The 11,292-nt window shown below is 36.9% G+C and overlaps 2 protein-coding genes across 4 annotated transcripts in view; one reads left to right on the forward strand and one right to left on the reverse strand.

Annotated features, from left to right (window-relative positions):
* mitfb (melanocyte inducing transcription factor b) overlaps positions 1-5,889 on the forward strand; it is a 32,255-nt gene extending 26,366 nt beyond the window's left edge. For all 3 annotated transcript variants that reach the window (XM_016675743.1, XM_016675744.1, XM_016675745.1), the window contains 3 exons: positions 1,051-1,126; positions 1,992-2,139; positions 2,702-5,889. In XM_016675743.1, coding sequence (XP_016531229.1) covers positions 1,051-1,126; positions 1,992-2,139; positions 2,702-3,100 — 623 coding nt within the window. In that variant the 3' untranslated portion in view covers positions 3,101-5,889. The remainder of the gene's footprint in view (positions 1-1,050; positions 1,127-1,991; positions 2,140-2,701) is intronic.
* Positions 4,521-10,861, reverse strand: LOC103144018 (2-epi-5-epi-valiolone synthase-like). Its single transcript, XM_007560776.2, has 5 exons — positions 10,650-10,861; positions 8,781-9,411; positions 7,857-8,096; positions 7,307-7,559; positions 4,521-7,197 (listed from the first exon to the last, which is right to left on the reverse strand). Exons 1-5 carry the CDS (start codon positions 10,772-10,774, stop codon positions 7,100-7,102), a joined length of 1,347 nt encoding a protein of 448 aa, XP_007560838.1. The 5' UTR covers positions 10,775-10,861; the 3' UTR covers positions 4,521-7,099.
* Between the last annotated feature and the right edge of the window lie 431 nt (positions 10,862-11,292).

Raw genomic sequence — 11,292 nt, forward strand, 5'->3', positions numbered from 1 at the left:
ATTCATTTTGATCATGTTCATTTCTACATCGAAAATCTAGGACTATAAAATGGTAAAAACACAAACAGAACACAGCTGAAACTTGAGAGGGTTGACCTCATATGCAAACACCAAGCTATGGCATCGATGCAAAAACTGAGCATGCCAGATAAAAGTAGCAATGGTGAAGTATTGAGTGTTTTTTTTTGGTTTGGCTTTTTAATGAGCAAATATTGATTTGTCCAGTGAGAAGCTGGAAGTAAGGAAACATTTCTGAACAGCCTGCAGAGCTAAAGAATTTGGGGTTTGGGATTCAAATCTCTGGATTACAGCGTCAAGGATTGGGAATCTACCACACTACATACTGCCCCACTTTCTCCGTCATATAGCTGTGATACTCAAAAATATGAGTCACTGCACCTAATAATAGTATGTAGAGAAGGACTATTTATAGAGTTGTTGTTTATAGAAGTTTACAGATTAATGCGTAGTCGTTATCGGATGTGTTGTACTGACAGCAGCCTTAGACGAGTTTTTCTTCCAGAAGGAATGTGCTCTTTGATCGTCTGACTGCTGACTTATTGCTCTTATCATTAATAGTATGAACTATGTAATTTCTTTCTCTTACAACTTTGTTTTTTTTCCTGTCCTTTGAATCCAATGTTTGAGTTGTTTCATACTCTAATAAGAAATCTGCCCTCTCTTCTGTCACTATTTTCACTCATTTTTCTTGCGTTTAGGAGCTATGAGGGAAGTAAAAAGTGCCCACTGCATCTTTTTTGAGTTGCCAATAAGTGACCATACATCCTTATGACAAAATTTTGTTTAGAACGTATTTTAATTTTAGAGAATACTACATTTTTTTTGCTGGCGTTTCATATCTCCGGTTAACTACACAAAGTCAACATCCTTATACTACATCATGTATTTCTTATTTTTAAAATAATGTAGAGCCATTTGGGATTTTTTTTTTCATATTGAAGGGTTTTAAGTTTCTGGCTCTGAAATAGTACAGTTGCTCTTTAATAAATCTTGGAGCTATGTTTGTTTACTTCCTCGCTTGTTTTGCAGTTGAACGAAGACGACGGTTTAACATCAATGATCGTATCAAGGAGTTGGGGACTTTGATTCCAAAATCCAATGACCCGTAAGTTTCCCATTGCTTGGATTTTGCTTCAGAAAGCTTGAAAAAAATAAACTGATTCATGCTTTCTTTGGATTGTCGTATTCTCATATCTGAAGATTATAACAGTATGTGGTTTCTGTAACTGATTGTGAAGATATATCTTCCTAACACTGTAAACTTAAAAGGAATAGAAAAGTTAAACCTGTTCTAGAATATTCATATATATATATATAATCTGTATTCCTTTAATATTATTTTTTATTGCAAAGTCCCCTCTCTATGCCGCTATCTCTGCAAACAGAAACTCAAGGAAACGTTGTTTGAGGAAACCCACAAGGGGGATTTTGCTCCAGAAAACGCTGTAACATCTGAGGCAATGCTCTTGATTTGTGTAACTGATGAATTCTTGTATTAGCTGCAGCTGAACTTTAAAACTACACGTTGGTGTATTTGATAACCCATGTTCTGCTTGAAGGCTAAATGTGACCTTTAGTGAATCAGTAAGGGTTGCTGCACAGTCTGTGGTCCAGACTGTGCAGCAATGTTGAATATTAGAACATTTGCTAGTTGTTTGAAAGCCCTACTTTTTATTCTGATAAACCCACTCCCCTCAGACATTACCATTATATATCTATATATAATTCATTTTCTCTGACATTATTCTTTTTTTAATTTAATCCTCACATCGTATCGTTTTAGCCTGTGATGTTGCAGCTCTGAAGCACTCCTTGCTAGTCTTGCTCTTATAGCATTTTAGAGGTTTTCAATCTGAAACACTGCAATCACATGTTGTTAAATACCAAACTTTTCTCATTTTTTGTCTTAAAGCAACTCTTAATGTTGAGAATGTCAAGCAAAGGCATAATGGCATCTTTGTGATTTTTAGAGACATGCGCTGGAACAAAGGCACCATCCTGAAGGCATCAGTGGATTACATCCGAAAGCTGCAGCGAGAACAGCAGAGGGCCAAGGAGCTGGAGAACCGCCAGAAAAAACTGGAGCACGCCAACCGACATTTGATGCTCAGAATACAGGTAAATATATCAAGAGAACGGAGTAATGCCCATTATGGCATATTATGTGTAAACCTGTACTGTGCCTTTCAAAAGGATTCAGCAACTCTTTCATATTTTATCAGTTTACAAACACAAACTTTAAGGTATTCTATTTGAATCGATTATGACAGACCAACAGAAAATGGTGCATATTGTGAAGTGAAAAAAATCGAATAAAAAACTTCCATCTTTTTTTAAATGAAATCTGACAAAAAGCATCAAGTATTACAGACTTGCAGCTGTAATACAATGATATAGAAAATATATTTTCGCTACAATTTATGTGCTTGAAAACAAATGCATGCAACACATATCTGATTTTTATTTAAAGAAATATTTGTAAACTTTGCCTGTCTTGGTCTGTCACTTAAAATACTAAGAAAATACATTCAAGTTTGTAGTTGTAAGTATAGAAATGTAACAGTGAGAATGTAAATGTCTCTCTAAAGGACCTCATCTCTGCTAACCTGTTTGACAGATGGATATTGCCTGACGCATAAAAGACACACAAACCTTAAAGTCACTCTCTTGTACCTTGCAGGAGCTGGAGATGCAGGCTCGGGCTCACGGTCTGGCCATCACGTCCTCGGCACTCTGCTCTGCCGAAGCTGGGGTGCGGCCCATTAAGCAGGAGCCCGCTCTGGAGGACTGTCAACAAGACCTGTACACGCTCCACCCTCACCACCAACACCACCCCGCCGGCACTCCGGAGCAACCCAGCACGCTGGAGCTGACCAAAGGCCACTCCAACTTCCCGGAGGGCCACTACGGCAGCGTTCACGGCAAAGCAGGATCCAAACTCAATGACATCCTCATGGAAGACAACTTATCACCCGTCAGAGGTGGGGACCCTTTGCTCTCTTCCGTCTCCCCAGACACTTCAAAGGACAGCAGTCGCAAGAGCAGCGTCAGCATGGATGAGAATGAAGAAGGCTGTTAGCGCACCCTAGTGGTAGACACTTTTTCTGTATCTTTAATCCCTCCATCTTGCCAGAAAACAAGAGGCCACAGGTGCAGTTATTCTTTGTTTTGTGGGGCAGGGTGGGGGTTACCTTTCTTTTCATTTTTATGTTTACATGTTGTATCGCCTCCATTTCATTCTTTTTTTTCCCCCTATTGTTTGTCTTTCTAAGCTTTCAACCTTGACTACAAGGACTGATTTCAAAGTATTTTCTTTAATCAATGCTTTGGTGACAATGAGTTACAAAAATTAGATGTTTTTATATTTAAAAATTATACATTTATCTTTCGATAGAGGTTAGATTGTGTGTTTTGTTTTGTTTTTTCTATTGATTCCAAAGAATCTAGGGAAACTATAAATCACAGTCAGAGGTGTAGATATTTGTGGTGAGGTGAACACTCCTTTGAAAATCAGTAGCAATAATAGAAGGAAGGATATTTATTACTATAGTGCTTTACACTCCTTGTGTCTTAGATTGAACTTGAATGTGCCAATGCCTTATTAAAAAGTTTGTACATTATCGTTGTATTGCTATGCACACATTAGCTGATTCTGTCGGTCTTCCAGGTGAAATTACTTGCATGATAAATATTAAACGTTTGTTAATTTTATCCTATTTATGACTCTTTCTAGACATAATTGTATCTAAACATTCCCCTGAAAAGTGTCGTATTTATTAGAAAAGGAGAGAGAGAAGCTGAAATCACTCTTAAAATAAGTATCTCCCCAAAATTTCCATCAAGATTTTTAAAATACACAAATTCAACACTTTTACTTAGCATTATGAGGAAACATCAAACTACAAAGAGAGGCTAAAGTTTCAGCACAATGCCTTTTAACTACAAAGTGCTCTTTAGGCTGCAATAGATAAATTACCAATATATTATTCACTGCCAAAACCATAAAAAATACTAAATGGTTTCAAAAATTGTCTTGAAATATGAGACTGAGTTTATATAAGCAGTAATAAGACACACGGGATTGTTGGAGATCTTGGCACACAGTAATGAAACACTGCAGAGGTGTTGCTCTCTATCCTCAGATTTTTTTTATATTAGTCATATTTGTACCACTTCAGTAGCATTTTACATTCAGGGCGGGTTTTTTTTTTTGTTTGTTTGTTTTGTTTTTTTTATCAGTATGTGAAATTTTTAATGCTGAGAATAAGGAGACTGATTTTGTCTGAAATGCATGAAATTGTCCAAACACTGGATTAACCTCTGTGAACTGAACTGTAGTATGTTGGGCTTTTGTGCAGAAACGTACAATGTTTTACTTGAGAGTCGAGTAACCGAAGTACACATGTGCTGTATATTTCTGCAGTTTGCAAAAGTTGTTGCTGAATAACCATGTGCCATTACTGATATCTCTGACGCAGCACAGTCTCCGTTTTGTCAAACTATGCAATGTTTGAAGTTGTGCCTGTGACGCATCATGTCTTGAAGTTGTCATTTATGAAGTAGCCTTTGACAGTAATAATTCAATTTCCATTTCAGTTAAGTGCCTTCTGTTACCTTGGTAATATATGAGGAATCATGCAATATTTTGAGAATGATTATGCTGGTATTTGGTGCTTTATAGACTAAAGAAATAAGGTTTAAAATCCCTTCCAAAAGTGACAGGAAATGACTTTTGGTCAGTGTGAGAAAACAAACTGCATCTCTTAAACTCAAGAACCACAAGAAATAATTTGCTAAACACTTCAAAGTGTTCAGTATTTAATGAAACCTAAAACATCTTAGTAAATTAGTAAGTCCATCTTATATATCTACCTTTTGCAAGTAGAAATCACAAAGTACTTCACAAAGAGTGAGTAGTGAAACATGTTTAAATTCAAACATGATTAAAAAGACAAAGATGTAATTAAATGAGCATATATGACAGACTGTAATGTATTTTTACAGTAAGTACTTTGCTTAGCTCTTAGATGCAGATTTTTTTTTTCTTTTTAATTTAGGGTCACTAACTGTCAAGCTTTACTTTTACCTCTGAAAAAATAGCTGGCTTGTACCTGTGAGCTAGACCAATGGCGCCAAAGGAAGTATGACTCGCAAAGATTAATGTTTACAACAACTAGCCTCCAAAAGCTAAATTTAGACAACGGCGTAAACAAGATGAAAATGTTAAAGGATAAAGTGGGAAAAGATGGCTGAAAAGCTACGTTTAAAATGGAGCTCCAAAAGTTATAAATTTAACGACCAATCAAAGCATGCAGACATATGTAGAAGCCAAATTTTCAGCAGTTTTCTTGGCTAAATAAAGACAGGAAGTGGCCAACCTGAAATAGCCTTAAAAAATATGTCCGCTAACAAAAGCTTTTGGAGGGACACAAGAAACAGAGGAATTCATTTGCAGATTAGAAACGGAAACCACCAGTGTCTCCAGCTAATGCACAAGACGGATTTATTTAAATAAAAAGGTTCATTGTGGGAATTTTGTGTGAAAGTGACGAATAGCTTATGGGATGCAATCATGGCCACTTTACTTTGACTACCACTTTACCACTTTGCTACCACTAACAGGTGAACATTTCTGGATTTCGGAAAGAACTCTTTGAAAAGTCCTTGAGCCCAAAGACCTGTAGGTTGGAAAATGTGAACCTTCTTAGTTTGAGTCTGTCCACCAATTTGAATTGTGACCAAATACCTTTCAAATTAAAGACCATTTACACTAACCTGATTTATAGTGTCCTTTTTACTCCCAATTATCAAATGCTAGCATTTAGTTAAAGATAGTGTAGACTGGTTTTAGCATTTGCTTGAAAAAAATAAAAATAAAAAACGGCAACATAATTGAACCACTGTTTGTTGTTGTCTTTAAATACAGCGTACATATGTATTTATTACTGAACACTTTTAAGCTTCAGATATTGCTGTTGTGCTGTGTGTTCTTAGAATAACACTGAACATTTAAAATCTTTCTGACTGTAGCATGAATGTAGTTGAGCAATTGTGCCAACAACGAAAGATGCAGTATATTTGTACAAACTATAGGTTTTGAGCTGCTGATGGTGTCTTTCATAACCTTTTGCCAGAAACAGGAGCTGTAATGCTAGTCTGTAAAATATAGTTTTGGTAAAAATTGTTTAAGCAGTATGAAAGACATGGTTCCAAGAATAACATTTTTTTAATATATATATTTTGTCGCATTTTGTCATGCGTCACACAGTGTTACAATCTACTGAGTACACTCTGTACCAACTCATTGAAAGCCAGTAAAAAAGCTTGTATGTGACCATTGAGTCACTGCAGATGGACCCTTATGATTGTAAGATTTAGGGTAATAAGAATAACACGCAACCTTTCAATCAAGAGCAAGTAGCTCCTGGTTTAAAGGTTGGGTGTTGCACTTCGATATTTTGTGGTGTGTTTTAAATCCACTAATGAAGAACCATTTTATCTTGGTACTTGAGTGTCTGAACAAGTTTATTCCTGTGGTTCATAAAGTGTTCTACTACTGTTTTCATTGTCACAGTTATTAAGAGATAAGTGTTGCAATACTTACTGCGCCCACTGATTTGTTAACTCACACTCATTGGTACTCGATGTTAAACTACTCTGTTAGAAATATTAAAAGATTTATTTGGACTTTTTGACCGTGTGTGTTTTCTCTGCAATTTTAAAAATATTGCACATCTAATAATTTAAATTAAAAAAAATGTCGATCCTTACGGAGATTTACACAGCTGCTAAATTATACTATTCCTAAGCTATTACATTTATAGGCTGTAAACATGGATGCTGTTCAAACTTTGTTAAAAATCACTTGGAATAAAGTTATAGATCTCCAAGCATATTCTGTAGAGATGTATTTTCTAATTTTATGAATGCATTTTAACTTGAGTAATAAAATCTATTCCTGGACTTGCCATGATGTTACCATCATGTCCCAATTTTTTATGGACCATATTTTGAATATGTAAAGACACAGAATATGGTTTTACAGTTAGCACTGCTGATTTTGTTTGTTTTATTAATATTAGTTTATTTGGTTACTAGCAAAGGTAGAAAGTTCTTCTGTCCACTTCTGAAAGGCTTGATATATGACATCGTCTTCTATCATGTCATGGAAGATTTCTGTAAAATTAATAAAATTAACATTTTTTTTTTATTATTCTATTACTGACACTGGTAATTAAAGATACCAACACATCAAATACTGGCCAAAAAGAATTTATTACTTCACCTGCTCTTCCAAGCCCTGTTGGTAGAGGCATCCTCAGGGAGCCGGCCGAGTGCCTCAGACGCTCCCTGAAAGATTTCTGCACCAGGACCAGGGAGCATTCCTGGTGCCACACAGGTAGCTCCATACCCAGCATGCACTGAATAATGCGGCTCTTCTCCTGTGTTGTCAGAAGCCCCTTTTCATGAGCCACATACACCATGAAGGACATATCGATGCTGACTGCCTCCCCGTGAAGCAGCGCTGGCAAAACCCTCTGGGTGGTCAGAAAAGATGGAAACTCGTTAGCTGCACTTATTTATAACAAGATGGATTGTTTGCAAATGCATTACTGCCAGTGTTCACTGATATTATACATATTTTAAAATGTGTAATACTTGTTTTTATGTTTTCTTGTTTTTTTTTTTTGTTTTTTTTTTACTGTTATGTTTTATGACAAATTGTATAAACATATTCTTCACTTTGTGTTCCAGAAGTTTCCCCTGCTGATGAACATGCTTTTTGTTAGTTTGTGTATTGGCACAGTAAAATACATTGAAAACTGTTCCTTTACCATTTCTAGCTCAGGGCTGATAATGTGCCCAAAGTCCACCAGCCGATCCAGATCATCCTCCCACAAATTTGGAGCCAGCTCCTCCAGCATTGTTTCTGTGGCGATGCGCATGGATGCTGCAGCAACGTCTTCCTGTGCGGAGCCACCGCAGGTCTCGGAGGGCTGCAGCTTGGCATGCAGCATTTTTCTGCCGTTCACCTCGAGCAGCTCAAATAGGCCACGGTGCTTCATCAGGGCCATCTGAAATCATTACATCAATACGCTCACTATCGAAGCTGAATATTAAATAAAATCAGGTATGAAACTAATTTGTGACGTACAACTTGGTCCAAACAGACGTGTTTAAATAATATATTCTGCACTGCCACATGCATCCTTGTAAGAAGTTAATATAAAGAATATTTTCTAATGAATGGTGAACCATCTATTTTTATTTTTATTTTTGTGAACATAATTCACAAGGAAAGAAAACAAAAGTAGTAAAAGTTGCAACAAATTAATTAATTTGGCATACTGTAAAAATTATTTTAATTAGTGGAGCATTAAATGTTAAAACGAAATGATTTTTGATTAATTCTACTAATAGAAATTATATGTAATATTAAAAATATATATTAGCATCAAGTATTAATTTAATATAGTATAAAATCTTATTAAAGATTCATTTCAAATCATTCTATAATTTAAAAAGTTTAATTGATGGCTGCTAAGTGGTGCCATTTTTAGTGCTGCGGTCTTGCAGCAAGATGGCGTTTCTGGTTTGTTTAGGATTTACAAGATGGTTGAATCATATCAACAAGGCTAAAATGTGTTTTACTGAGTGATCTGACAACCGAGTTAGTTTGTGTGCTTCACAGAAATCCCACAATTATTGTTCCACATGCAAGAACGTTCATCAATCCATGCTCATGGACAGACAAGCACCTTTAGCATCTCTGCAAGTCCATTGGAGATCTGCCGTAGAGGCAGAGTTTGGAAGAATGAGCTGTCTAAAAATGTCGCCACTGGTGGAACGTAGCTTCCCAGCTTGTTTTTCCCCCCACCAAAGTTGACCCCCGTTTTTGCCCCGACGCTGGCGTCAATGTACGACAGCAGAGTCGTCGGCACCCTAACATACGGCGTCCTTCGTCGGTAGAGCGACGCTGCCAGACCAACCACGTCCAAACAGACCCCGCCTCCGAGCGCGATGATTGGCTCCGAACGTCTGTCAATCCCAAAGTGGTGAACTTCCTCCAGGATCTTGGTCACTAACTCCATGTTCTTATTCTCCTCAGTGGTGGGCAGAGGAAGAATCTTGTAAATGACTCCCTTGGCATCAAAGTATTGAGAAACCTTAGAGCCGTACAATTCATGTACAGTTTTATCAATCACAACAAATCGTTTCACAGGTTCTGAGTTACTCGTGGTGCCTTTAAGTTCTTGGTCTTCTGTGTGTCCACGGAGCAAAGTGTCATTCCTGGGATCCAGCAGGTCTTTACACTGAATGACTCTGTAGGTGAAAACAACGGGGCTCACCACCGTCCAGGAAACTCCTTGGTCCGATTTGTTCTCATAGCTGAACGTCATTCACACCAAAGCAACAAAAGGAAGATTTGATTTAGTGTTTGGCATTATGTTACAATCAAAACTACATTGTTGTATTTACTATTAATTTAAGTTGTTTCATGCAAGTGTGATACAGAAAAACAGTGGTAGTGGAACTGTACTTGAAAGGATTTTTAAGGGTCATATTATTGCTTCAAATACTTTGTCTCTGAATCCTAAATGTAGGTTTAATGCACAGATGTTTGGGGTTGCTGGATGTTTCATTTTTCAGTTTTTATTTGAATTTGGTTCTTAATCAATTCAGTTTCTGCTCAGTTCTTGTACCTGGCAATATTTTATGCAATGTCTGCTTGGAAATGAATAAAGCGATCATGTAAAAGACAAGGTAAGCATCAGGCCTAAAACAAATTTACTCTAGATTAATAGTATCTGAAAGTCATATCTCTGGGAAAAAAGACAAAGGATCCAACAAAGTCCCAACACAAGATAGCTATTTTTTGTCATTGTGTGGTAATGTGTTTTTCTTTAGGGATTCAACCTAAAAAATAATAATAATGATTCAAAAAAACTTTTTTTTATTAAGTGTCTGTGGATCCAACTGAAAATTGAATAATTTTCTCTTTTCAGTTGATTTAATATTATTTTATCCTTTCCGTTTAGTTAGAGTTAAGATGTCCAAAGAAAAACTTCCAAAGATCTCTGCAGAAAGTCTCAAGAAATTTTGACCAAAACTACTTAAGGCTTTTAGTGAAGTCTGGTGATTTGGAAACAAAATATGAACGGCGAATGTTGGCTCAAAACATTCTGTAGCACTGTAAAAATTGTTCAAAACTGAGGTTTATATGGGGAGCTGCTAAATCTGGGGTTTTGTAACCAAAATATGCATCATTTTCAACAGTCTCACTTGAATTAAAATAAAGTCTTGCATCGTTAACATGGAAACTGCTCTCTTCTGGCAGTGCTGTAGATGTTTAACATGGTGCAGCAGCTTAAAATAGAAAGGCATTTCCACTCACTCTGTCCATGGACTTGACTACCTTAGACATGAGGGTCTGCGTACAGTGAGCTTGGACATAAACTAAATGTAACACAGACATACTTTATGAAGGAAAGATGATCATATGAAGGGGCAGTGTTTTTATTTTCTAAGAATGCCCAGATCAACGCCAACCTTCTTGTAAGCTGAATGTCAGTTTCCACTGTAGGTAAAGTTTTTACACAGATCATTTTCGTTCACCACATACTTACATTTTAGCATCTGAAAGTTTTCCTTCCTTGTCTTGGCACTGTGCAGCGTGTCGAGTCCACGTTCCATTCACTTGGACCAGATTGAACTCTGTTCGATCTGAACATTTGGTGTTGCTTGAATTCATGTCTCCAGAGTCGTTACCTTCCACATGTACCCACTTTGCGTCAAGAGGCGACTTACAGGATGCCAGTGAACATGATCGCAGCTAAAAGTACAGTAACCCCCCCACTGCTCCAGCCAACCCCACAGGCGTGTGTTACAGTACATGTTCTCTGTGCTCAGGGTTTATTAAGACTTCATCACAAGCATGTGAACTTATAGGAGTGGAGATACTGAATTAAAAAATGTTTGAATGGATGAGTTTTCTCATCCACAGTTGTTCTATTGCTGCCTTTGTGGTTGAATAAGTGAGTGTGTTGGGTATAAATGGACTTACATCCTTTCTACTACATTCTGTTTTAATATGTTGTGTGTATTTTTACTGGAATCTTGGAAGAAGATGAAAACTAACTTTGGGCTGTATGTAACAATGTATTTACATGTCGTAAGACGTTAATCAGGCATCTGCAAATTCTGCAGCTGGAGTCCTGACCGATAGGAAAATGGATGAAGTGGTTTCTTGTTTGTCACTTTTTAAAAATC

Source organism: Poecilia formosa, unplaced genomic scaffold (assembly GCF_000485575.1).
Source record: "Poecilia formosa unplaced genomic scaffold, Poecilia_formosa-5.1.2 Scaffold120, whole genome shotgun sequence".
NCBI classification, from domain to species: domain Eukaryota; kingdom Metazoa; phylum Chordata; class Actinopteri; order Cyprinodontiformes; family Poeciliidae; genus Poecilia; species Poecilia formosa.

Coding starts and splice junctions, on each gene's coding strand:
- LOC103144018 (XM_007560776.2), bottom strand. CDS start 10,774: ATGAATTCAAGCAACACCAAATGTTCAGATCGAACAGAGTTCAATCTG. Junction 9,412..10,649: donor AAACTTTCAGATGCTAAAAT/GTAAGTATGTGG, acceptor AATGACGTTCAG/CTATGAGAACAAATCGGACC. Junction 7,198..7,306: donor AACAGGGCTTGGAAGAGCAG/GTGAAGTAATAA, acceptor TTAATTTTACAG/AAATCTTCCATGACATGATA.